Below are 27,792 nucleotides of genomic sequence, written 5' to 3'. Positions count from 1 at the left end.
TGCTTCATAAATAATATTAGATGATTTCAAATTCGCCTTTAAATTACTCGTACATTCGTAAGAATGAGGAATAATTAAGGGTAAAGGTTGATTTTATTTTTGTAAAATTTTACAATTGCCGCCAACGCTACAGTTGGTGGAGTGAATTTCGTCGCGCGCAGTTTTTCAAAAATATGGCAGTTACAAACTAACTATAAAATTAAATTTCGTTGTTATTTTTGTGTGTACAAAACATTCGTTATTTTTAAGATTTGATATTATGTGTATGAATAACATATTAAAATGTGCACAAAGAACAGGATAAATTGGAATATGTATAACGTTTGATAAACGTTATAACCCTATAAATTACTTTTAGACCATTTAAATAATCTTATTACATAATTTTCTGCAATTTTAAAGCAATTTCATGTATTTTAAGTATTCGGAAAACTGTTTCTATCCGATCAAATTGTTTCACCACCGAAAATTCCCGAAGTTGTGTTCGGCTCGTTCGGGTACCCACATAGAAAATGGAGTTTAAGCAAAGCAACCAAAGCAGCTATTCGCCATCGTTGATGGGCGCACAACGACGGTTTGGAGCTGGGTGTAGTACATTTCTCGGGGAAAACGTGTATTTTTGTGCTTAATGAGAGCAAAAAGTACGTCGAGGTGAAACCGAAATCGTATCCAAAACGTTTAAAGGTAAGTTTATGGACATAATGTGGCATTTAAGAGAAGAAATAGAGAACGAAGTCTCGAAGTATTGGCGACCATCCGTTTACAGAACGCATAAACCATAATCTGCGCATGCGCGATCGCGGGAATGATAAATTTACGCAGCAAGTTGAACATTTGTGATTACGAACGTTTCGCGGGACGAATGATTACTTTACTTGCAGAAGAATATCATCCTTAAAATTACGAATATAATGTAGATAAATATTTATACACCGGATTTTATAATTGATTTAAAACCTTTCTGAAGTGTCCAATACAGTCAGTTAACTTTAAAATGGAACGAAACGACCCTTTCTGTAACGGTTTAACTCAAAATTTTACTTCTGAGATTTTCATTCCGTATGTACAATTTACGTATGTCGCGTTTAACGAATATAACATGTAATTTTTGTAATATTACATGATGTAAGTTAATTTGTTATGCTCATTTTGTAGTCTTCAATTATATTCTTAATTGTCTTAATTTTTTTCTTTTTTTTTTTTCATTTTTAGAGTTCACAAGATGTCATCAGCACAAGTTGATCGCTCCTCCAAAATGGGTCACATTACTAAGAAAGAAAATGAAAAGTCAAGAAAGACTTTTAATCCATCTCATAAAAAGCACAAGCATGAAGATAGTCGGCATTTTAAATTTGGAAGAAAACGTTTGCAAAGTTTCACCAGCAATGGTAAATTTTTTCCACCGTATAAGCGTAGAAAGAAGGAGGGTGTGATTATTCCACCGACAAAATTTTTACTTGGTGGCAACATATGTGATCCGTTAAATTTAAATAGTATGCAAGATGAAGAAATAAATAGAGCTATGAATGCAGTTACACCTAAGTCTAGCCCTTTACCAACGCCTAAGCATAAAAAGGAGGTTATCGAAGTGATAATACCACCAAATATCTGTGATCCTTTGAATTTAAATAATTGTAACGATAATGATAATGATGAATATGAGAAACAACTTATATCTCCAACAAAGAAAGGTTCTAAACGCAGAAACAGGAAGAAAAAACGAGCATCTTCAGGTTCTGGAAAAGATGATGTAAGCGAATCAGCTGAAACCACATCTAAAGAGGCTGATACAATTGATGTTACAGAACCCATGGAACAAGGTGTATCTGAAAGTATGGAGACAGAACAACAACAGGCACCGTTAAATTCACCTCCACCCAATCAGCCTAAGGAATCTAAACCAGAGAGTCCACAGAAAGACAAAAATAAATTACGTTTAAAGGGTTTAGAAGAACCTAAGGATAAAAGATTAAGGAAGGTGGATACTAAAGATAAAATTGTTAGCCCTGTTATTCCTCAACCTGGAGCATGGAAATCCAGACCTCAGCATCGGCCGAGTCAAGATAAGAAAAAGAAACAAACAATGCCAAACTTTAGAGAGAAGGATGCACATTACCAATACGGCAACTACAATAGGTACTATGGGTATCGTAACTCTTATCACGAAGTGGACACAAGACTGACAATATTTGCACAACGCAAATATTTATTCGTCGGGAAAGATGTACTTGATATTGGTTGCAACATTGGTCACATTACCCTTTCTGTTGCTCGAGATTTTTCAGCCAAAAGTGTAACTGGTATTGATATTGATCGAACACTCATCAATATTGCTAGAAAAAATATCAAACACTATGTTAATTGTGTACAGTCTCCAGCCAGGAACGAAAACAATGATCATCAGGATGTAAATTTCTTCCCGATATCTATGCCAATCAATTACGGTCCGGTTGATATTCCAGGTTTTACAAAGAATAAAAGTCATAAAGGTTTTCCTTATAATGTCACGTTCGTGCAGGTATTCTATCAGACCGAAAAATTAAATAAACTGTATTAATCATTTCAATTTTAAGATGTCTAAATGTATTTATTTTTAGGGTAACTACGTGCTCGAGGATGATACTCTACTATGTACGGAGCAACCACAGTTTCATACGATTCTCTGTTTGTCTTTAACTAAATGGATTCATTTAAATTTTGGAGACGCAGGTTTAAAGCAGGCTTTCAAACGCATGTATGCACAATTACGACCGGGTGGAGTTTTAATATTAGAACCGCAAGGTTGGAGTAGTTACACAAAGAAAAAGAATCTTACAGTAAGTATTGAAAAAATTCTCTTTCTGAAATGTCCGTTTAATTGTATAATTTTAAAAACATATTCAATGCTGTGTTGCAGGAACGGATATACAAAAATTATCGAAGTATCGAATTTCGACCCCACAATTTCACGCAGTATTTATTATCGCCCGAAGTCGGATTTTCTAAATGCGAGGTTCTGTCGATTCCTCCACATCCGTCGAAAGGATTTCAACGACCGATTCAATTGTTCACCAAAGCTGGCCCTTTTCAAGAATCTCCGGATAATTCGATCTTAAACTCATCCAAGCGGCAAGATCGGATAGACGAGAAGACGAGGGAATTTGAACGAAAAGAATACGAGAAAGAGCTGTTCAAGAAAGAGGAAGTAAAACAAGGAAACTTGTCGGAGATCAGTCAACAAAGTAACGAGTCCATGAGTCAATACGATCAACTGGAAAATGTTTATGCTCCCAGTTCGACGCCCTGTTACGACGATACACCTGGTCATAATAGCGACAATCAACCACCTGACGCTTCGAAGATGTGTTACCTGGACGTTAACATGGAGAACGATAAAACAGAGGTCGAAAATCAACTGGAATCAAACGTAACGACCGCTACAACTGTTTCAGAAAATGCACGTCAAAGCAATGAATCGTCGACTGAAAATCATACGTCCAGAAAACGGAACATCGACGTGGCGGTGGACAACACGTGCACGGTAGGTGTAAAAAGGTCGAAAGTGCAGGATGAAACGTCTGATGTAAAGGACAATCAAAGGACAGTAGAAATTCAGAATGATAAAACATCACAGGGATCGGTTTCTATAAATATCAGTGAGAGCAAAAGTGACCATGAATCAAACATTCAATCAGTGAATGATGAAACATCAAGCATTCATTTAAAGGAAAATAAGGATATCAATGGAGAAGTACAGACAGCTAAGGATTGCACAGAAAACGGAGAAGACTCGAGGACAGCAGAGGGACATGAAGAAAATGGATCCAGGAGTCCGTGTATAAAGGAGCAAACAGAGACGCAACATTGCGAATTGATCCCAGACAACACGTAAATCGGTACTTTCGACGTCTTCTGCGTAGAAAATGAGTGGTGCTACCAATACAAACTCGGGCTGTCTGGTTATCCAATTGCTTGTCCGACCTTTCCTTTGTTATTCGTCTTTCCATTTTTTTTTATTTTTTTTTTTTTTTTTTATTTCTTAACATCTCGAAGAAGGACATTGAACAGAATTGGTTGTCTTTCCACTATTCCAAGCAGAATCGTTTAGAAATCTAAGCAGCAATTACATGGTTGTTCGCGGTATCGATGCAACACAGCAATTTAGACAAATAAGATGAATAGACTGCTAATTCGTTTTTAGATTTCAATAATCATTAGCGTGTAGTCCCATCGCTCGATTTCCATTCGTGTTTTATCTTTTCTTTACATTTTGCTTTTCCATTTTTTTTTTTTTTTTTTTTTTTTTTCTAAACATTTCTAATTCGAGTTCTTTGTAGAGATACCTGGTGAGAGTTTCAGTGTATTGTAATTAGCATCGGCGCGTCTGAAATTCAATCTCGAATACGAAGGGAGACTGGCAAGCGTATTATTTAAAGAGACTCAAGAAGGATGATAAATGAAAAAAAAATAAATAAAAGCACTGTACACAACAGAAATTGTATCGCTTTACGTATAATAGATTTGTACGAATGTGATAACGTGTATATGTGAACTGTGCCTGAACGCTTGCAGAGACAAGAAACGAAGGAGCGAAGCGAACGTGTACGACGGTGGATGGACGAAACAAATTCTAAGTACGTGCCTAAATAAAAGCGTTTTGCATTCTGCTGTATTATCTGAGCACGTTTTCAAACATTCTAGCGGGTTAGTCGACCAAAGACTGACTTTACAATGTCTTTCGACGATGCTGTAAAAAAAAAAAGAAAGGAACACACGAAATGGCAAAGAAACAGAAAGAAGAATGTGTGGTGAAAAGATACGTTCAGGTTGTGTTTCGGGACACAAAACTGTTCGATGCTTCGTGTTTTACCTTTGTACAAAGAGAACAAATAAAACAGGACAATTAGCACCGACAGTTTCTCTTCGAAACTTATGCTAGAACAGAATGAGAGAGAATGAGAGGAAGAAATGAGGATTATGAATATTATTATTATTATTATTATTATTATTATTATTATTATTATTATTAATAATATTATATTAATTGTATCGATAGATTGGTAGGAACATTGTCTGCTTCTTTATTGTTGAATGTTTACTTTGGAACTGCAGACAGTGTTCTTCGAAGTCAAAAGACAATATCTTAACACGTTGATTGCCATGGTGTGAAATAGAGGGGAAATTCTCAGCACTATTAAAACGACTAATTAGTAATTGGGAATAGATACAGATAGTATTTTAAAATAATGTGATAGCATTAATAAAAAGGAACCAAATGAATTTTTTATAATAATGATAGCTGATAAGTGCCCTCAGTGTAATAATGGCTACTTCAACTATGCCAGTCAACGTGTTAACAATCTACAAAACCTATTAATTCTTTTTTTTTTTTTTAATTTACTACTTTTGTTTACGTTCGTTTACTTTTGGTTGCAGGAAAAGAGTGTGCGAGAGAGAAATGTGTAGAAACGTATCCAGTGTTGTGTTTCAGAAATGGATACGTAAGAATTATATCGGAGTATTGAATTTCGGCCTGACAATTTCACGCAGTATTTATTATCTTCCGAAGTCGGATTTTCTAAATGCGACGTGGTGCTATTTATTACCCCACACCCGTCAGAAGGATTTCAAGAACCATTTCAATTGTTCACCAAAGTTGGCCCTTTCCAAGAATCTTCAAATAATTCCATCGCATTATACAGAGAAAGAAAGAAAGAAAGAAAGAAAGAACGAAAAAGCGTATGAGTGGAGATGAGAGTGGATCAGCATCAGAGATAGAAAGAAAGGAAACGCGGCGGGAAAATGTAAACGTCGATTGGGAAACCTTAGAGACTGTAGGACTTGTAAATTTCTGTAATTTTAGAGAAGTATTGTTTCATATAATTGTTATTTATTTATATAATGCCGAGATCTTCGAATTTGTTGATAGAACACGGACCGATCGGAGTAGACGAAAGTATTATTATTATCGTTGAGCGTCACTCGTTACACGTAAGTTGACACACAACAAAACACACACGTACACCGAGGATTTTTCAATGTACAAAAGAATAAGGAAAGAAAAGTTCCTCGGCAATGATAGGTGAAAAAGAAAGGAAAAGTGACGAAAGCTTCCAAGCACACGTGCATGGTCAGGCGGCTTTCCTCCTTCTAATTTAAATCTAGTCCGTATGATCATCGAGGAAGAATGGAGTTATTCTTACGCAAAATGTCACTTCTTACTCGAGCGAAAGAAAACGAAGAGAAGAAAAGAAAAAAAGAAACCGAAGAACGTTGTTCTTGATCCGGTGAACTTTCTCGCACGCTCTGAAACAACATTTCTGTTCGATTGAAATGTTTCATGCGCTCATTATCTATGCGTATCTTTTGATTAGTGTTTTGTACCGTTACTTGAACGCTGACGAAACAATTGATAAATCGTTACGAAGCGAAACTTGGCTAAGAGAAAAAAAAAAAAGAAGAACGCGATAAGAAAATTGTTTCGTCTTTGACGCTTTGAGTTAATTGGTTTTTCTTTAGATGTAACCGTGACCAACTTACCAATGTGCACAATTAATGATAACGTTTATTTTTTATCACTTGTCCCGAATGTTCTTTTTGTCCCTGCGATCAAACACTGTTTCTTTGTACTTCTGCGCATGAAAATTTCGAGCAAGAATTTGTTCCAACATTGTCCTCGATCGTTTCTGTGTAATATGTTAAAAAAGAGCCTAGAAATGTTCGAGGAGAAGGGAAACGTGACCGTTGAAGAGCGATGCGACAATAAATTAGCACAAAAATAAAAACCGGGCGCAATCACTTTTCCATGTTGTGTTTGAGATGATGAGAAACAAAATGAACCACTTAGACGCTTACCAGGAACACTCATAGTGTAAGATATCAGATTAATAATAAAGAATCGCTTTGAGTCACCAGATGGGTATCCTTTGTCTTTGAATCATTAATATTTATAATAATACATCATCGTTTATCTAACGTGCAGAATTTATTGTATTAAGATAGCCTTTCTACACTGATTTTTCCATGCTAAACATTCGTGGGATCGTTTGAATCCTTTCTCGTTTTTGTTTCAGGGCGCATCGAACACCAAAATTTACTTCTGCCTGCGATTATGGTGTACTAGATATATTTTAGATGATGCTTCATAAGATACGGATCCATTTACCATCTACAGATGTTTACAAAAATTGTATCCTATAAAGTAATGTCTTTTTTTTTTTGTTTTTTTAAAATTATTTTTTATTATTATTATTTAACATAGATAGCTTAAGTATTATTTTACTAAATTTGCTTCATGTCGTTCCAAAACTTGATAAGAAATTAATTTTCTAACATATCCCACAGACTATGAAACAAATTTTGAACTCGATGCCATGGCAGTGACGATCCCGTGTGTAGTTTTGCTAAACATGTTAGAGATCCTCGTGTTATCATTTGCATCTACTTCCTATATGTATATGTATTATATACGTATATATAGATATATATAATATCGTTGAAACTTTCTGTATAATCTCTATGTTTTTTTTCTTTTTCTTCTAGAAATTATCAGTGTGAAACAAGGGAAGGATCGACGGAGAGAGAGGAATGCGCGTTGACCCGCAACAGCATTATACGTATTATCTCTAAAAATCTTCGAAACAATGAAGAAAGAACAAGTCGACCTCGTCGGTTCCCGTACAAGAGTGCGTGTTAATTGGAAACATTTCTCGTCCTCTTGGTTTTCATTTTAAATCTATGTTACTTATCATCTACAAAGGGGCGCCAGCACCCCGATAGCACGCTCCCGAACGTGCGCACATTGTTTCATTTTATTTTAATTATTTCTACGAGTACACATTTAATAATGTGTCTACGTGTATCGTTTTCATTACGCCTTTAATGTGTACTGCATCGTTATAGCGTGATAACGTTTATCGTACGCCGTTGGTTATCGCTAAACATGGACAGTCGCGTGCAAAGATACCTTCTCATGGGAGGGGGAAGGCTCGGGGGTTTCTGTACATTTTGGAAGTCGAGGAGAATATGAAATCTCGGCTATGGGAATTAGGAACGGGAATTAGATTAGCCAAATCTTACTAAATTTCTGAATATTTCAATGTAAACGGTGAAACCGATGAGATGTAGGAAGTTACACTGCCTCTTATCCCAAAAAGAAAGCGCACTACTGCACGCGACTGTACAAGAAATTATAGCGACAATAATGACAAAACAATCGATAGAAGGGAAGATAGATCTTTGCACTGCGCGCTCATTTCTATGGCTAAAGTTCCACAGTTTCATAATAGTCATAAATGTTTCCCTGCGATCTTCATTAACCGGATCATATCTTTCCTTCGTCGAAAACAGTGATCGCCCTGATTAGTATGAAACTATTAAGTTGTTGCATATGAAATGACTGATTTATTCATAGAACCTTCGTCAGCTGTATCCTCGTTAAAAATAATGTTCATTAATCAAAACGTGCTCGAAAAAGATTGCATTTTATATGCGACAACCTTCAGGGTTGGAGGGAGCGATACCGATCGCATCGTTACGGTACGAAACTGGTATTTAAAACGTTAAAAATGTGTTGTATTCGTCCTTGAAACGATTCACTGACACGGGTGTAAGGGTACAACAATTTTCGAGCGGTGATTACTTTTCGACTCGGTTTTATCAGCGACAAGCATTTATGGCTCCCGATAAAAGGAATCGTGAAAGTAGGATGACAATGAACCGACATTATAGTCGCTAATAAATCTTCCACAGATTCCTGCACCAAAAGTAACCGAATCAAGTCGAATCGTAAAAATCGCTACAATGTTTTCTCTCAGGGTCCTTTCGTCGATGAACAAATACCGGATTATTGAACAGTATATCCAGTATAAAATGATAAACGTTCCCTGCGTTTGGTATTAAAAAAAGTTCAATGACAAAGTAAATCGTCGGAATCTCTTCGAGATTAAACGGGCAAACGGTCCGGAGCTAGACCTTGGGTAAAATGGAAAAATATCGAGAAAATCTATGGCAAATCTTCTGTCTACTCGTCAACGAGTTCCCATAGCATTAGCGCAGCATCAGTTCCACCGACAGTGACCACGTTCTGATCGTTGTAAAGGAACCTGGCACAGGCCACCAAGGAACTGTACACTTTTTCCTCAACGTACTCAGCCTTCGCACTGGTGCACGGGTATCTGAACAGTCTCAGGTAGCCTTCTGCATCGCCGCTGACCAGCATATCATGAGCAGCCGATCTACTGGATGTAGTCAGAACCGTGGTTAATGGATAATAACGATTATTCCACATTCCTGCGAACAATAACGATTATAATCTTACAACTGAATATTTATATCGTTATTGGAACTAATTTATACTTACCAGACACCATGTAGCCAACCATGCAATTATGAGTGTACCATTTTACATCCTTCATGACTAGCGGACTCTTCTCTGATGACAACGCTTTCACGTCCCCTGAAGTAATATTATTTATGTTATATTTAAAATATGATTGTGATTAAATTTGATAAGGAACGCTCTAATGTAATGAACGAATAACGTTACAGAACACTAGGTCGTAGTCCTGCGTGACCGTCTGAAGAAATCTGCTGTCAGAACTCCAGTCGAGCTGCACTAACGGTTGCGTTCCACGTATTTTGTTGCTCTTCTTGTAGGAGAATCCGTCTCTAGATACTCTGAAGAGATAGACGCTACCGTTCTGAGAACCCATCGCCACGATTTCTCCAGCTGTTTAAAAGAAGCCAACTCGTATATTTATTCTCTGTCTATATTAAATTTCAACTCTATGTACTATACTGTTTCTTAAAATCGTATTTTACTTGGATTGTAGCCAATGCATGATAAAGGTGAACCACAAACTCTAAGGGTAGCTACAGCCGCACCGGTGTCTGCTGCCAAAACCAGAAGATGACCCTCGGATGAGCCAGCAGCTAGTGCCACTCCAAAAGGATGAAAAGCGATGCAGATACATTCGAAACCGACCTACAAGAACGCTTAATTAATAGTACAGATTCATTATGATTAAATTTTCATTGAAATTTATTATTTCAATTAATTACCTGCGTTGTCCATAACAATTTGTGTCTTCGCCAGAGAGCAATATTCTTGTCGTGGCCTGCTGTGGCGAACACCTCGTCGTCAGGATGTACCGCAAGTCCCCACAACTGTCTACCATGGCCAAACACCACCTGATTGAACCTTCTCTGAAGAGAACCCTCCAGTATATTGTTCCTGGTGGTTCCTACGTATATGTTTCCATCGTTCCTTCCCGGTCGCTGAGGGTAAATGCTACGAACTCCTCCTACTGCTTCTGGCAACTACAAAAGGAAACGTTATTCTGAAGGAGTAGGTCATGCTTGATCTTTAAGATAAGAAAAATATTCCATCGATTAGATTTTATTAGGCTGCGATTCGAACCCTGATATTTTGATTAGTGGCTTATCGTTGGAACCTTGAAACAATTTCTTACTTTGAAATGTTTTGGAACATTGTACCTTCGTGTCGGTTATTCGTTTATAATTCTGAAGAGAATCCCACGCGGCTATCTTGCGATCTTTCTCTCCTCCGGAGAGCAACGTGCCTTCTGATAGCATCACCAAAGAACTGATGCCTTTATTATGCGCTTCGAATTCCATTCGTACAAAGTACGCTCCATCAGCATCCACCGAGTAGACGGTGATGAAACCGTCGCTATCCGCCGTGACGACATCCCCGTCTTGCTCGAACTGGATGCTCGTCACGTGCGTACGAGAAGGCTTAAATAGGAAAGTCAAGTTAACAAATTGTTCGAGAGAACGGATAAGGTTGTTCCAATTGTCGCGTCTTACGGGTTTGATTATGTCTGTCCTCTCGAAGAAACCATCTTTTCGTCGGTTCCAGAATGTCAGATGACCCCGACCGTGCGTTATAAGTAGATTATCGTCGAGGGGGTGGAAGGCAGCCCCTGTGAGATCTTCCTGCATAGTCTGTAGAAAAGAAGTATTACAGTATATCTGCCATTTTGTACTAGGAACATTAACACTCTATTGCATGAATTTTTATGACGAGTTGAAAAAAATATATATGGCTGTTAGTCTACTTAAAATATGAGCGTGGTCATGAAATAAATAATAAAATTTTATTAGAACTGGAACCAACTCAGAGTCTTCAGTATTGTCTACTTAATTTACTATAGAACATTTGAAATTTAAGTTCCCAATTGGGAGGAACGGAATGCAATAGAGGGTTAACGAATCCCTCGCGAAGTTATTTTCACCAACTTTAGACTCACCGCCACTTTACCCAATAAATGACCCCATTGCCATTGCCATACCGAGAGTATTGCCTCTCTACCGGCATCTACTGCCAGCACGTAACTTCCACCGTTCTGTATACAAAAACATAGGCATGGAGAGAACGTAAAAAATATATACTCCTTATTCAATTCTTTTTTAGATACGATGCTTTACCAGCTGCGAAAATGCCAAGGCGGAGACTCCCATCTGGAACTCAGTCATTCCGAACACATACAGAGTGAGCAAGGTCTCTGTTGACCATATGCGAACGTGTGGTTGCGCTTTTCTGTGTCTACCAGCTTTTTGCCCGGATGCCACGAGCTCTCTGCTTGGGTGAACCTGTGGGCAAACACGTTGAAACACTTGATTTCATTCCGATGCCCATTTTTGATGCATTCATTGCCTGGAGAAGAAGAAAGCAGTTCTGCTAAATTATTACTACTTTAAGGCTGTAGGTGAAGCAAGACTGATCAACTTATTTTACCAATTATACATTCCACTATTTATTTATTCATTTGAATGTAAGGGCATGGCCCTTTTCATGAATGGATTGCTCAACCATTTACATAACTCATAGTTAATAAAAATTTTTGTAAACACGCTATTGCTGATCTGTGCAAAGCTGGTATAATATCAATATTAATGATATAATATCAATTATTAAGACTATTAAGACTATTTCAAAGCATTTAATATAATCTGTAATTGTTTAGGTGTGAAGTAGATGTAATGCTACCTCCATGCAGGTAATGTCTTCGGTGTGGCCCACGTAATGCCGTTGTGCATTTTCTTCTCTGTCGAAGAGAACAGCCACGGCAGCGACGTAGTACAAGAGCTCGCCACTGGGCAATACCCAGAGATTTCTTCGGGTATCGGTGCCCCGATATCCGTAAACCCATTCGAGCTGCAGTTTCTTATCCGGCGGTGAATTGTCCACCGGTGGTAAATGAGAAGGTGGATAAAAGGATCTTCTTAATCCTCTGATCGTCACTCTGGCAGGTTCGTCCCTTAACACTTCTACCACGCTGTAATCTGTTTAAAAAATAAATATCGCATCGTTTTTGTTGTTTGAATTAAGTTGACTTGTAGTAACGAATAAGCGAAGCTGTATGGAGAACCGTTTACTCGGACGACGTCTGAATCAGGGGCGTACAAAGCACGAGGTCTGCTTTTGCTGCGAGCTCGTCGTTGACGACCAATGTCTTCGACCACCGTGGGCGGTCCCCTCGACCTGGATCTTCTTGCTGGAGATGCAGTCACCGCACCGGCCATACCTATCCCGGATCCAGTGCCCAAGTAGAACGTGTCCACGTCTGCGAATTCGTTCCTCAGCTGCGAGAAGCTTCTTACCTGTTCACAGTACAAATATCTTTGGCTTCGAATTTGAAATTTAACAAAAAGATCTTACAATATTAGATGGTAAAGATTTTTCTCTTTATTCTAGAATGGAGAATCTGTTGTATTTTCTGTTGGTGATGTGTTCTATATGAAGAAATGTAGAGGAAGGAAATGCGGATGTCGAAATGAATGAACCAAGACATTTTCTCTGGTGTCAGAATAGTATCCGGAACGTCATCGTAGCTGACGTAGGCGGCACCAGGTGTATACGATGATGTATAAGTCAGTCGAATGCTCGCTAAAGAAAATTGGTCAATTTGAAATTCATATACGGTCGTGACCTGAAAAGATGGATCTCTGACCTTTTTCCCCATGGGCTCTCGTTCTACTTCACACACACTATTCTGACTAAAAGACTGGTTTATTCTTTTGGGAATTCGAATAAAGAAAAGAAAAAGAAAGAAGAAGTATTGGTATCTAAAATTATATCGCAACTTTTCGTAAAATTTCTTGATCAGAAAATAAGAAAGGAAAGAGTTTCAGCAACGACCCTATTCCATTTAGAGTGAAGTCGACCCCGATATCGTCACGCTTCGTTTCGACGCTTTTACCCCCACCATCCTATGCATATTTATGGACAAACATTATTCAAGCAGATTTTATAAGTACGATGGTGAACCAATGTCTTCGATTTGCATAAATCGCTGATAAACTTTCGTAGTCGCCCACGTTTCGCTCGTTCACGAACGTGAAATAAATCGATCACCAGACACGTCATCTTTTCGAAACAATAATAAAATTTTTCATTCTTTTCGTAGATATACCTCTTGACCCGAAACTGTGAACATCCTTTTGGCCCCATTCATCTTCAATACTTGTCCAAGATCCTCCAACACCTCCTCGAATGGTTGAGAAGTGCGTAGGTTCAACAAGACTCTACACTGAAAATGAAATATCAATTTTATCAGTTTATAATCTCTTGTCAAAGATTAATCGAGCATACGTGTTTTCAGGTGTTACTATTACCTGTACGGTGTGATCGTGATTGTTAACGATACGTATGACACGTCCCGAGGAAGGCTTTCCACCACCAGGAGGTGGTGCTTCGTCGGTGATTGAAGCTTTCCTGCTGAGGCTCGCCACCGCCGGTGGTCTACTTTGCCAACCTCCAACACCACCTCCGACGCCCGCTCCACCTCTGCTACCCGCGCCAGTGGGGCTCGTGTACCAGGTGTTATTCTTCTTTCCATAGCTGGCCGGCTGTTGGGTGAAATATGAAATGATGAATTTAGAGAAGGAGACATTATGTACAAATGCGATTGATGGAATTGATTCAAGTATATGTACGCTATTTGTTACAACAATCTCACTGTAATTATTCCATCAATCATACATATTGCCTGTCGTATGGGTTTAAGTGAAATATCAAAAGGACCTGCAGCATATCGGCCGGCAGCGATATAACTTCAAAGGAATCGCTCATCAACACGACAAAACTGTCGCAGCACTCCCAGGATTTGGGGCTGCAGGACTCTAGGTCGGAATCGGTATAAGAGTCCGCCTTCTCGCCGGCGACAAAGTCCGGCTCCAGGTCCGAACGGGACGAGCAACTTGCCGACTCAATGGTGAACCTAGATCACTGTAATCCCCCGTAACGAGATTCACGGTCCCTGGATACGTTTCATCGAACGTCAAGCTCTACTTTTATGTGTACATTCACATATTCCTCACTTGCTCACACTTTTCACGGTGTCTCTTCATACAATATCAGATACACTAATAACAAATTATTAATAGATGAACTGTATTTTGTTTAAGATGGAAGACTGTCTCGGTTGTCTATGGATGTTTATATTAAAAAATAAAAAATAAGGAGAACGCTGAGATTCGACCTTGACGAATTGCTGATTTATATTCGGATGAATCACGAAGAAATTAAGAGAAACGTGGTGCCGAAGGAAGGAGGATCGCGAGAGGGTTGTGCCACTAGGTGCAACCCCGACTGTGTTCGATGGACAACTGGAGGCGGGGTGTGTGCTACTCCCCATTGGGCTGGTTCTCCAGCCCTCTGGCTGCAACATCCCCTACCCCCTCGCTTCGCTCGCCAGGAGGGCCATCGTGTCTCAAGGACAAACAGCCACCCCTTCGATAGGTGACTCAATAAACTGTGATATAGTTTATCGTACATCATAGAATTATTTCGACCTTTTCAGGGTTCGTTTCAAAGTCTGACACAGTTTAAGGCTATGCATTGTATTTTAGAATTCTATGGAACTTTCCAATTTCTCCAATTATTTTTTATCCTTGTTAGTAATAAGGATTCTTGTATTTTAGATGATTCTCCATTGTTTGGTATATTCTCGTGGAAGAAGAATAAAATGATGATTGGCAGATCGGAAGTACGGTTAAATGGTGAGTTGATAGACACCCGGTAACGAGGGTTCTGCGATAGGAAACGAGGCCTAAAAGGATTCCTTGGAATTAAGGATACAGGGTACACACCCACGTGGAATAGAAAAGGTCCCGGTTGTTCACGGAAAGTGGCATCGCGTCCGACCAATTACCTTGATTGGCTAAATAGGGTCAATATTCAAAGTATGCTGAAAGGGGAGAGAGAGAGAGAAAAAAAAACGTTAACGAGGCTAATAGTCTAATAAACCGACTGATGAATTCGAGACACGCACGCTGTTGCCGGCAGTGCGCCAGAGATTCGATAAGCTTGTCATGGTTGCTTATAAAAATCATTTCAGATTTGTCACTAACACTTAACTGCTATCAAACGATCATTTCTGATCAAGTACACCGCGTTACTATTATATTGTACTAATAGCAATATTCAATTTACAGATGCGATAATGGGAACGATATGGACAGCGGCATTGGAAGAAATCCTTCATTGAAAAGCAGCTCGATCGACCGATAACCGAATGTATGTACGTTCATCGTCGTGCAGTTGCAATGCAATGCCAGCTTTGATGGGATTGGTATGATAATGGAAGCATAGATTAACACACGGTGAAGGTCAAACGACCCTCTCATTCTCGCACACCCGGCCACCATTTCCGGCAACCTACCCCTCTTGTGACGTAAGCTTAACCCTTACGGAGGTCATTCGTGTTTTTGTCGCTGATCTGAATTATCCTTTTCAGATTTAATAAGCACCCATGGTACTGTAATCCGGTTGATTCCGACTGTGTTGAATTAATGTTACGGGCCACTGGTGACTCGGAAAATATATAACGTGTTAATAACTCAAGGGACTTTTAAAGTAGAACGTCACGACGATGAAGAAAATGTGCCATTTTTTACAACGTGATTCTGCATTAATTATTTGGGTCAAGAAGAATAATCGGTTGCAAGTAGCCAGCAAGAAAGGTATGAATAAAGTGTTCAACCTGGAAATTTAATTGTGATCTTAAATTAAACTGTTCTTATTTCTTTACAGCGAGTTAGTTTCACCTGAAGAATATTGTTCATCCTTATCAGAGATTTATTGTCATTATTCTGATATTAAATTTGGCTTGTCCCTAATTATCGTCTGTGAGAAAAAAAATAGATTTCACTGGAATAATGAATATACCACATAAATTGCAACGTCACTAGCGAAATCTCTCACGTGCTAGCCTTTTAACGAGCCTCGTGAATTCTGTTCAAGGTTGCCTGGCTTCTTTATTGCAACTATCTGGAAGGCCTTTCGCCTCGTTACCTTACACATGGAACCAGTGTGACTGTGGGCCATGTTAACAAGGAGAGCTCTTCAAGTTACACAGATTTTAATAAGTTCTTACATCTCTTCATCTTTCAAGTTAACTCGCAGTTAGGCGTTAAGTCTGATTTTAAATTTCTTTTGTACGATTGTCTCAATTTGATCGAGTTCAGTCAAACTTGTAATCAACGTGTTTTCATCAAATTGATCACAAACGTCTAAAGACCAGCTGCTCACGAAGGTGTGTCTAATAATAAATTACACTCTAAAAATAATTCTTCACCTCGACGTCAACGGAATAATATCTTAGATAGATTAGATCGACGATTCTTGTGGTAATTACTAGGGTTTGTCGCTGGGCAAAATTAAGCTTCAAAATTGTACTCTACCGAACGTTGCGTGTTACTGTTCACTAAACCGTGGTAGTGTTTTACGAATCTCAGAGATCATGTTCAGATACTCTTTCTTAAAGAACAATAATTAATATAAAATTGATACTCTTCGTACTGTAATGCATAATACCAGTTTGAAAAACTTGATGTTTTGAAGAAGACGAAGAAGAAAAGGAACTCCATTGAGGAGAGTCTAGTACGTTTGCATTCTAATTTATCAAACTGTCTTTGTAAATTACGATGCAATTCCTCGCACGTGTAATGTAATGCATATCTTCGTTGCTAGGCCAAGGTCACGGTGCAACAATCTTCCACTTCGAGGTATGCAATGCCGATCGAACGGAAGGTGTAACGAAAGTACGCGTGGGTGCTCCCTCGTCTCGACTGGGTTCACCATGGGTGCTACAACCCTTAACCTTTTAACGCATTTACTCGGTCGTGCACCCCTTGCGTTGATTCAATCTTGTGGTACAACAACCCTCTTCAATGGGTTTCAATATTTTTTTCTTTCTGTACTGAAAAAGGATCATCTTATATCCGTTAATCTTTATGGAAGATTTCTATGTTTGTTATGGCATCATCTCTTAACAATTATGATTTGACTTGATTTTTTTTTAGGTGTTTTGCATATTAGCTGTGATTTTCAGTTCTCAGGATAATGAAACCCAATAAATCTTAGAACCTACACATTCTGAAGAAAAATACCAACTCTAAAGGTTATCAAGAATATTCCAGCCTTCAAATATTTCCATGTTATCAAACTCCTGCATAATTCATATTTATAAGATATTCATCATAGGTATACCAATACCAATAGGATTCACAAGAATACATTTAGACTTGAGGCTTCCTTTTACATGGCGGACAAAATCATTTTCAATTGAAATATAAGATTATGAACCAAAGTTTTATACGGTCACCCTGTATAAACTGAAGCAGCAATACATTTTAAAGGGGTGAATATCCTTCTTGACCATTTACCTTGATGATAAGAGAACCTAGACGGTCGAAAGGTCGCTTCCCTCTACTTCAACCCTTCACCTTTGGAAACAGGTCATTGACTATGGATTATCATTCAACTAGTTCAACCTAATTGACTTCTTTAACTTCGTGTCACCAAGAATTGCAACAAAGTAACAATCATTTCTATTTCATAAATTTCTTTTATATTTGAAGCAAGTTTATTAATCTTGAATACTTATAATTTTCAGGAGGATGTTTTAAAGTGACTCGCAACAGTTGAAGTCCGGATTTGCTATATAAAATGTATATATTTGCCACAATTTCCATATGCCATTTGATGCATGTGCCGGGTACGATAATTGGCTGGTGATAAGGCCCTATGCAACGATAAGCTGTTTACGACGCGACCGTTGAGTTAATTCGGCTCGGCCCGATTAACACGAAACATTTTTTCTTTCCTTCTTTTATCATTGATCTCACGTGGCTTACAACGTAAGCTTGATTTTCTGCGACGATCGCCTAGCTCTGCTTATTATTACTTTCATGCACAGCTATAAGACACGAATAGGAAAACTTGCTGGAACCGCGATGGAACAGTGAATTTGTACAATTAAATTCTGTATTATTGAAGCTGGTAACAGGGAAAGTTTTTTGAGGTATATGGAAACTATATACACTGACGTCTATAAGTCACCGGACACTCTTTAAAACAGAATACTCTTATTAAAATTTGGGCCAAATGACTTGAGGTTTCTCGAGAAGCTATACAAATTAATTTATTAAGTCGTTTTAAAAAATTACAATTTGTCGAAATCAGGATATAAATAGTAAAAAACAATTTTTTAACTTTTTTATTTCAGCCTGGTAATGAAAATTTAAAATTTGCCTTTCGTAGATTCAAATAAGTTACGTGTATGCTGAAAATTTCGTTTAAAAGTTATGATTAATTAAAATTTCTGAAAATCATGACTTTTCATCTGAAATCTAAGAACATGACTAATTATGTTCTTAGATGAAAAATCGCGATTTTCGGAAATTTTAATTACTCGTAACTTCAAAGTGCATTGACTGATATCGATAGCTTATTTGAATCTACGAAAAACATATTTTAAATTTTCATTATAAACTTACACATAAAAGTTGAAAAATTATCCTTCACTATTTTTTTCACGATTTCAACAAATTGTAATTTTTTAAAACGACATAAGCACATATCTTAGTAAATTAATTTGTATAGCTTCTCGGGAAACATCAAGTCATTTGGTCCAATTTTAAAAAGAGTATTCTATTTTAAAGAGTGTCCGGTGACTTATGGAGGGCAGTGTAGGTCCCAATGCTTTAGAAATTAGTACTTAATACATTGCTTTCTAATTAAATGCTAAGTATGAATAATATAAATCCTACGTCCATAAATGAATACTGCTTAAATATCACAGTTTATTTGCTCGTAGCACTACTCGACGGTTAGTTTTATTAACTCTTCAATAAGACGTGACTCGATAAAGCCAGTATTCCATTGAAAATCAGTGTTAACGAAGGTACTTATGCATGCAAGAAGTTTGAAATCGTAATTGACATATATTACAGGAGGTGCGTGACGAGTGAGGGTGGCACGCAAGGAAAGGTGTAACACAGAGGGTAGTTGTCCTGCGAACGTTCTGCGACAAGCGTGCAACGGGGAGCTGGGTTAAAAGGCAACGAGTAGCATAGAGACGGGGATGCCGCAGTGATTTACATATCGTCGATCGGTACACGTCATCTAGCTACGTGGCTGTATACGCACCAGAAACGATCGTGGCACGACCGTTTTCTCGAAACGACGTCTAATCGACCTACCGAAATTCATTTCGTTTCGAATCCCGTCTCATGCATATTCAGCCCGACAACTGGCGATAAATGAACAGACCTACGGATCGCAATGCGAACAAGAACACGAATCTGCGCGTTCCGCGATAAAACATGGAAAGAAAGTAGGTGACTCCCGGTATTGTGTTCACCATGGAACCTACCATTTTTTACCCACCTTTTTTTTCCCCCTGCGGATTACAAATTGGTACACGCATAATCGTGCGTGTTGATACAATGGTAGCATAATTTCTTAACTTTATGAGAAGAAAGAGGAAATAAATTTCATTTAGAATTTACTAGTAATTTAATATATTCAGAGAGTTTAAAAATTTGTAACTGCATTCTATTGTAAATGTAATGACATTCTTTTATTGCTAATAAGGTATACTTAAAAGCTATAATTTATCCCAGTTGCATGTAACGCTCTATATATGTATGTCCACTTCCATTATTACCATTTCTTTTGCTTTCAGGCAAGGATATTAGAGGTTCTGCAATTAGATGCAGTAGATATACCAGTGTTGAAATGATGTATATTCCTAATAATTCAGAAAGCACGAAACCCGGGACAATCATGTGTACACGTTTCCCTTATTTCATGATGGTAAATTGAATCACTAAAAATACTAGCATACAAGACATTATCCAAAATGCAAATTTTCATGCACGCTAAAACGTAACAACTCAGGGAAATTGAAAAGCATACGAGGAAACAGTGAATTGAAATTCTGTTGATTGGAATACTCATTGCAGGAAGACAGTTATGGAATCAGATTTGACTGAACGTGTGATTATTAGGCAATTTAAGGGTATATCGGCTATCAGGATCAACGTACGGCGAATTAAAGTGAACTGCCTTAGGGCATGCACTCTTTTGAGAAACAACAACGGATATCGAAGAAATTTACGAGCTGGACGGTTCCCTGGTTTATCGGTGCAAATATTTTTCGTCCACCTCATTATTCAGCATGCAATTAATCTAATTGTAAGACCGGACATGCAACCAGTTCGCTGGTCAAAAAATTGATAAGAAAGGACGAAATTTTAGGGTAGACCTTGTGAAACTTGTAACTACCCTCCTAATATTCTTGAAACACGGTACACGTTAAAAGAGTTTAAACTTTTCAACTAAAATTTAGGAAAATTTATGTATCAGCTCTGACATGTTTACGCGACAGAACTCGCGTCTGCTTTTCGACACGTTTTTTAAGATCGTTTCTTGCTTTTTTAACCGACTGTTCCATGGAATTTCGTGACGCATGTAGGTCAGATACACGCAAAACTCTTTGTCTCGTTCATTCGTGACTTCGGTGGCTGACACGAATTTCAAGCTGACCAACGATTAGTTCTTTCTAGACCGTGTTATCCTCTTATGAATTTACGCTGCGACCCGGGCGAAATGTACGGTTCTGAAAGAAAGGAGGACTCGTTATCGCCAACTGGACTTACACCGCGATATGAAAATGAAGAACGAGCATGTAACGTGCGTGACAGATCGTTTTGTGCTCGAAATGTGTCGCAACGATTACAAAGAAACAATCGGCGACGATTATTCACGTGTTAGAACCAGGGCTTGGCGATGATCTATCAGCGTTCAGAAATAGATGTCTTAACGTTGAAGAAGAAAATAATTGATTTCGAACGGAAATCTTGTGTATCCTGAAAAAAAGTGCACAAGGTAATATATTTCTTTTTAAAAAGCGTTTATCAGGGTGACCTTTCACTTATCAAGTTTTAAAGCGTGGTAGAAAACTTGAAAGGGTTGTTCTTTTGTAGTTTTTGTTATCCATAAAAAAGAAAACATATAAAGATCACCTTGATAATGCTGACTAAATATTTCACTTATTTTTCTTCTCTGAGCGATACAACTTGATTATGGTTGATCAGCGAAAAGAAAACTGATGAGTCATTTCGACAATTTATGAATCGTTTCCCGCAGTCAGAGGTTCAGTACAATGCAATAGGAATAATTAATGACATAAATGTAGAATTCAACATTTAGATTAGGTGCAGGGCTGTCCCTGGGCCCAGGGCCCCCATAAGGCAATTTTGCGTCTAAGAATGCAAGAAGAGTAATGTTTACTTGAATATTAATCGATGTTAATGCAAATCTAAATTAGTTACACAAGCTTTAATGTTAATTTTATAAATTTTATTCGAGCTACTTTTTTCTATGTCATATATGCGAAGGGACCCTTTTTCGGAGTTCGCCTCGGACCCTCGAAATCTCAGGGCCGGTCCTCTATTAAATTAATTAACTAAAGTAAAGCAGTGATACATAGTCGTAACAAGCAATCGAATTGTCGGAGACATCAATGCCCGACTTATCATCGACCTGTGTCACTGTTGCGCGTTCGTACCAAAGGGATCGTTCCAAGTACTACACAGAATTTCACAGAGTCCTAATTATTTCTTTCATAACTGTATTGGAACTTCTTGTCCTTGTAACAAGTAGAATGCAACACCTTCAATTTCATGAATACGTTTTCTTACTAATCTTCATATAATATAATCTTACTTCAGCGACCGTTACTTTGTTAACACCCTGTATGTTAGCTGGAGGTTTGCAGTAGTAATAAACTGTTACTTCCGACCGCAGTAGTAACGCCGTTGCGAGAGACAGTCGGAGCATAATTGATTGCGTCAACTGACAACCGTCTGTAATCGACGCTATATCTCACCGCATTGCTTCCGTTACAATTAATTTTTCATCCTGTTACCACTGTCTTTTGCATGATTAAAAAATGGCGAGAGGTATCGTTTCAGTATGCAAGATCGATAACTTTTCTTTCACGTTTTAGGGAATAAGGAGGTATACATTTGAATCGACGAAGAATCCTGAAGAATTTCATCGTCAAGCTTCTAGAGAAGGAATGGTAGAAACGCAGTTTGTGAATCGTCCGTGTAGAGAAGTTCGTGTTTATTGATCCCTTGCGGGCTGACCAACGGTCAATGAGATACGGTCTCTCCCTTGGTAGCCGCCCTACGAGAGCCCTGCATCGGTCTCCTTAACGGAAGTACGAACCGACCCACCGCCTACCCTCCATCCTACCACGCGTGATTCATATCTTCTTGGAGAGGCTCGGTGGAAAATCAGCGCCAACAATGATTTCGAAGAATCAAAAGCATCGAGTGGCGTGACTCGACACTTAGAATTTATAATTAGAACATGGTTGCTAGCTGTGTCACGTATACCTGACACTTTTGATTTCTTACAAGAACGTAACATTGGCCATTTTTGTATGCAACAATCAGTATTGTATTTAAAAGAATAATTGTAGCAACCAATCTCTAGCGGCATTGTCCATTTATACACGTGTCCAAATAAGTGTAGCAAAGTCCAATTTCTTTCAGACGACAGAGACAAGTTTTCTCTTGACGACAAAAATATTGTAAAGAAAATGTAGGTCGTAAAGAGGTGAAGAAATGGCACAATCAGAGACCACTTAATGACACAGCGTTTATCGCGATGGAAGAAATGGATTGATCGTTACTATGAAGGAGGTGAAAGTATGCGGACGGGTGCAGGATAATAAGGCGATTGTTCGGTAAAATAGGATAGTGTACCATTTCTCAGCTGGACTGAGGATCAGGTAGGAGAAGAAGAATCGAAGACAGGGAGAAAGGAAGCGATTGCTGCGCAACCGCAGCCTCGATTGTCCAGCCCTTTTCACCCCTACTTCCAGGCCGACCCTATGGCTATACTTGCTCCCCCTTTTCGTTCACATCCCTACCACCAAACCGCAGATTCACCTTACGTGACACGTCGATCTTCCATGCCACGTGGCTTTGGTAAACAATGCTTGAATCAACCTGACACAGGGTGACTGCAGTTCTCTCAAAGGTGAGAAAATTGTTAATGGCAAAAAGGATGACCTTTAGAAGAATTTCAGATGATTCTTTTTTTAATCCAATTGTAGGATGACATAGCTAACATCAATGAAGTAAAGAAGAAAGCAATTGGCTACTCATCTAATACTTGAGGATTCCATTGAGTACTCATCTAATTTTGGGATTCGCCTAATTTTTTATATAGGTCAAGAACAAATACAGGTCACGAAAGTGTAAACACAGATTCTGGACTGCAATCTGGTGCAATCGGCATGCAAAGACCTCCATATAGAACGATAGGATCGTGTATAAGCTTTGACCACTTTACCGGATTAACGGTTGACCCGGCACGAGACCAGCGCCGATCGAAATAACGTATCGTACGTACATAAAGCCAGGCAGAAACTGCGACGATATACGTTTAACGAGCGGCCTGGTCACACCTTAAAACCTAGAAATCAGGTTGGGCGTGGGCCACCCTTTAACCGTGCCATGACGCAGCGTAGGTGAAACCAATCCTTCCTATCAGCACCTTCATAAAAATAATGAATATCCTGTGGCCTTACAGTTGAATCTGGCTGAAAGGTTTCACCAGTTAATTGGCCCATTTTTCACTGAATCCTTCTCGATCGGCCTTACTTTTCATTCATTCTACGTCAAAGCCTCAAAGTTAGAGGATCTTTATCATGGTATATTTTCCTTTCAGAGTCTTATTTCTTGTCACTTAAATGACACTTTGTTATATACTTTAACAAAGAATGTGCTACGCCATAGAATACACTGATTAACTAATGAATCTTCAACAAACCATATTGGCTAGGATGTTCTATTACATATGATTAGGTAATTCCAAAGATTTCTATTACATTACTTCACTGTAACCTTGTAAAATTTTCTAGTTCAATTATCAACCTTATTGTTTGCAGATCTTAATCCTCTAATGACCCTATATTATCTGGAGCTATGGCATGAAAACTTAAGCAGCATTAATTATTGTTTATGAAGTTTCAATTGCGTACATGTTTATCATAGAAAACCAATACATAAAGAGTAATAATAATCGTTCTTTTTAGCTAATCAGTCAGATTGGCGTTGCGTGTGGCCTGCTTAAGGGTTGATCTGGGCCAGATACACAAACATCGTAGACGGTAAATACACGCAGTTTTCTTATAAATTGCCACATCGCGTCCTCGCCAACCCTTTTAAACTCTTCAGCATAATACGTGTACGTTTGTACGCGTGTCTGGCAATGTCCAGGCACGCATTGTGGAAGTCCGTTGGTTTTACGTCCACCACCGTGCTCGGCTCATGAATATTAAGAGTGTATACCAACCAGCCGACTTCTCGGTTTAATTATACGAACGATTAGAGGCAACATCTACCAGAAGGATATTTACTTTTCGCCGTACGACAAGTCCTTGCACGTGCTGAATTATCGTAGCCGTAATGAGATTGGTTCTCTCGCTGAAGGTGGAGGGGTTGCGTTACCTGAACCGAGATTCGATCTACACATACACACACAAACACACACGCGATCTTGTGTCTCAAGAACCTTATTTCTTCTTCGTGCAATGTATCAGATCGAACGACCCACTTTTCCAACAGCGATTAAGACCCTTTTTTTTCCAAGCGATCTTACGAGGGGCGTATACGTTACAATGTACGGATCGAAATGCTGTATTTCTGCAGCTTTTCCCTCACTGACAGCTAACGACTCTTCGTTCTAGAATCGTATTCAATGATAACATTCGAAGGAATTCTTACCTTGAACGTTTTGTAGCTGGATACAACGTACGAGGCACCGTCTTCAAGTTCGTCCAGGGTGATCTTTCTGTCTCCGTCCATCGAGAAGATGTGCCTTGCTCCTCTTGGCAGGTCCATTCGAAGGGACAATCTATCCAGGAGCGCCTCCAAGGAACCGATGTCCCTTCCTGGCTTAAACCTACAAACGATGAACTATTGTCAGTCACGTTCAGGTGAGGAAACTTTGTTACTATGCGATACTCGAAACTAACGATGTTTGTGTTCGAATCCTATCGGTAACACGTTTCAATCGAGCTGTACTAGCTAGTATCTTTCGTGTGTCACAGGGAGGATCTCATTCATAGGTCAAAATCAAGGCCACGAAAGGTGGACACGCCACCTGCACCCGAAGAGGGTACTAGCGTTTTAAGCGCCCACATAGCTTGGACAACGAGGGAGCACGATTCAAACACAATCACAGCGAAAAAGAGGGAGATAACGGTGGACGTACCTGAACTCGATTCCAGGGAAATACGGGTCGCCATTTTTGTAGAATGTCACCCTTCTGGCCCTCCAGTAACCGAGGTTGTTGTATCTCGCGGGCGCCGGCTCGTGTCGGCTCTTAGGCCTGTGCTCCGGCTGCTCCGGAGGCGGCATGCGGGGACTGGAGGGTCTACTCTGCCTCCAGAAGCCGGCCATGCCGCCTCCACCCCCACCCTCGTTCGTCAGAACACCTCCGCCGACCGCCTCCTGCGCCGCTCCACCCTCCACTTCCACGTCCTCTTCTTCCTCCACGTCTTCCTCTTCTTCTTCGGCCTCCTCCTCCTCCTCATCCTCGTCATCGCTGCGAGCGCCTCCACCTGGCATCGTGGTCGACGTGGTCGCGGGTGTCGTGGTCACCGTGGACGCCGTCGTCGCGACGCCGCTAGGTGTAGTTACTGTTACTGCGTTCGGTTCTTTCGAAGAGTTCTCGTTTTGCGCCACCTCTTGCTCCTCTTTTTGCATTACACCTGAATTTTAATAAAAACAGAATCATCTCAACCGTTTTGCTATTACAAAGAATTTAAAATAATTCTTAGATTAATTTAGTACTAAGACCATTGTTTGTATCTTATGATGTTTTAATGTCTGTTCTAGCAAAAATGTAAATCTTTAATTTTATAGAGTCTCATAATGAAACGTAGAGCATCGAGTAAGGGGAGGAGGGAGATAGAAATGCTTAAAATATTCCACAGGGGGTTGCACTGCGAGTATCACTTCAAAGATCTAGTTGCGTTTCTCAGAACAGTCTGGTGATGATAATCTTGCTGGATAATTAGCTCTCTCACCTGGCTCCGAGGTAGTGGTTGCGGTTCCACCAGCCTCGTTGCCACCACCCACGCTTCCGTCACCCGCTACCTCCTCGTACTGCCCCAGCCTGGAGCCGGCACGCAAACTCGACTGATTTTCAGCGGCGATCATCGGCACAAAGCCGACGCCTTTTGCCTCCTCTCCCTTTTCCGCTTCTTGGCTTCCTGAAAATAGGAATTTGAAAAACTTTCGACCACCATCGTTGATTCGAACTTTTCTTTTAAGTATCACCATTTCAAAATTAATTCACTTCTAGATTAGTTGATTCCTATGTTAATTAACTTCCAACTTAAGTTAGCTTTGAAATTAATTAATTTTCAAGTTAGCTAAAGTTGAAGTTGTTGCCTCTACGTACCTTGACGATCAACTGATGGTAGCCAGTGTTTCCAACCGGTTCCTCCGTAAAATTGCTTGTCAAAATTGATGGATTGTTAAATCCTTTTTTCTCCTTTAAAAAATTCAAGGTTCTTTTTTCACCCCTACACCCGCAACACACGAGGAAGCGTCGTCGAGGAAGAAAAAAAGGCGAGAGCCTCTTATATGCCGGCAGAACGTCCACGTGTCGCGTGATTGCCAGGGATTCCTGATCGATTGACTGGTCAACCCTTACGATGCACTTTTACAGTGTACCTGCAGTTTACTGCAGATCAATCGATTGACTTCATCTTGTCCAATGTAATCAAATGTACCCTTTCAGAAAACAATTATAATTAGGTTCTCCAAACTTGTCTAACTCAGTCTCTCAGTTTCAGAATACTTCCGTGTGTCTTATAACACAAGTTTATCGTGTACACTTGGGTAAACGAAAACGTTCCATGGTTCAAGACCAACGTCACGTTAAATGCTTTACACTGTTACACCCTTGAAGAGCGTTATCTGAGGTCACGAACTCTGTGGTAGCGATGTAACAGATTTACGTTAGTTAGATTCTAAGCTGGTTAATTGGTAAATTAGTTAGCTTTTAAGTATTTAACAGCACATATCTATTATATACACTGATCTCGAACAAAGAGGTTCCATGGTTCAAGACCAACATCACGTAACCGCTTTACACCATCGTCCACCCTTGAAGAGCGTATACTGAGGTCATGAACTCTGAGCACCGATTTAACCAGCCAGATATCTTCAACCATTGAGGCGCATCTAACCGTGAGAGTTCATTTAAAAATTTCCAACTAACGTATACTGACTCAGTTTATTTCTCTAGGTAGTTGCACTTGCCACGAGGAGATTCGTTCTGTCTCAGCAGGGGGTGGAGCATTTTCATTCATCGCACCCTATTTCTCATCGAGTTGCGATTTCAAGAAGTTCACCACCGTATTTCTTTCACTTTTATGATTATTTATTTTATTCACTGTTGAAAAT

The 27,792-nt window shown here is 39.2% G+C and overlaps 2 protein-coding genes across 6 annotated transcripts; one reads left to right on the top strand and one right to left on the bottom strand.

Moving 5' to 3' along the window:
- The first annotated feature begins 216 nt into the window (after window positions 1-216).
- LOC117602338 (7SK snRNA methylphosphate capping enzyme) lies at window positions 217-6,442 on the top strand. 4 transcript variants are annotated; one of them, XR_013063335.1, is made up of 6 exons: window positions 217-684; window positions 1,213-2,518; window positions 2,598-2,816; window positions 2,897-3,875; window positions 4,317-4,613; window positions 5,416-6,442. XR_013063335.1 is itself a non-coding variant. In XM_034320215.2 (5 exons), the coding sequence occupies exons 2-4, from the start codon at window positions 1,223-1,225 to the stop codon at window positions 3,869-3,871; spliced, it is 2,490 nt and encodes an 829-aa protein (XP_034176106.2). In that variant the 5' UTR covers window positions 217-684; window positions 1,213-1,222; the 3' UTR covers window positions 3,872-3,875; window positions 5,416-6,442. The 4 variants fall into 4 exon arrangements, 2 of the variants coding, with proteins under 2 accessions (XP_034176106.2, XP_034176105.2); XR_013063334.1 differs by having other exon boundaries at window positions 4,681-6,442; XM_034320215.2 differs by lacking the exon at window positions 4,317-4,613.
- Window positions 6,443-6,595: 153 nt separating this feature from the next.
- DCX-EMAP (Doublecortin-domain-containing echinoderm-microtubule-associated protein) lies at window positions 6,596-26,538 on the bottom strand. 2 transcript variants are annotated; one of them, XM_034320211.2, is made up of 16 exons: window positions 26,406-26,538; window positions 25,589-26,087; window positions 25,099-25,276; window positions 13,621-13,854; window positions 13,419-13,535; window positions 12,375-12,606; window positions 11,993-12,288; window positions 11,431-11,595; window positions 11,253-11,348; window positions 10,810-10,947; window positions 10,477-10,737; window positions 10,042-10,299; window positions 9,802-9,964; window positions 9,527-9,709; window positions 9,341-9,436; window positions 6,596-9,270 (listed from the first exon to the last, which is right to left on the bottom strand). In XM_034320211.2, the coding sequence occupies exons 1-16, from the start codon at window positions 26,536-26,538 to the stop codon at window positions 9,002-9,004; spliced, it is 3,318 nt and encodes a 1,105-aa protein (XP_034176102.1). In that variant the 3' UTR covers window positions 6,596-9,001. The 2 variants fall into 2 exon arrangements, with proteins under 2 accessions (XP_034176102.1, XP_076547932.1); XM_076691817.1 differs by lacking the exon at window positions 26,406-26,538 and having other exon boundaries at window positions 25,589-26,083.
- Between the last annotated feature and the right edge of the window lie 1,254 nt (window positions 26,539-27,792).

This window comes from Osmia lignaria, chromosome 13 (genome assembly GCF_051020975.1).
Source record: "Osmia lignaria lignaria isolate PbOS001 chromosome 13, iyOsmLign1, whole genome shotgun sequence".
NCBI classification, from domain to species: domain Eukaryota; kingdom Metazoa; phylum Arthropoda; class Insecta; order Hymenoptera; family Megachilidae; genus Osmia; species Osmia lignaria.
Note: the sequence above shows the minus strand (reverse complement) of the source record. Positions and strands in the feature narration are given on the sequence as shown.

Excerpts from the sequence above, each read along its gene's own strand:
- DCX-EMAP (XM_034320211.2), bottom strand. The coding sequence starts at position 26,538 with ATGATCGCCGCTGAAAATCAGTCGAGTTTGCGTGCCGGCTCCAGGCTG. Across the intron at positions 26,088-26,405 it reads AACCACTACCTCGGAGCCAG|GTGTAATGCAAAAAGAGGAG; the intron begins GTGAGAGAGCTA and ends ATTAAAATTCAG. Across the intron at positions 13,855-25,098 it reads CCAGCTACAAAACGTTCAAG|CCGGCCAGCTATGGAAAGAA; the intron begins GTAAGAATTCCT and ends TTCACCCAACAG.
- LOC117602338 (XM_034320215.2), top strand. The coding sequence starts at position 1,223 with ATGTCATCAGCACAAGTTGATCGCTCCTCCAAAATGGGTCACATTACT. Across the intron at positions 2,519-2,597 it reads ATAATGTCACGTTCGTGCAG|GGTAACTACGTGCTCGAGGA; the intron begins GTATTCTATCAG and ends ATTTATTTTTAG. Across the intron at positions 2,817-2,896 it reads CAAAGAAAAAGAATCTTACA|GAACGGATATACAAAAATTA; the intron begins GTAAGTATTGAA and ends GCTGTGTTGCAG.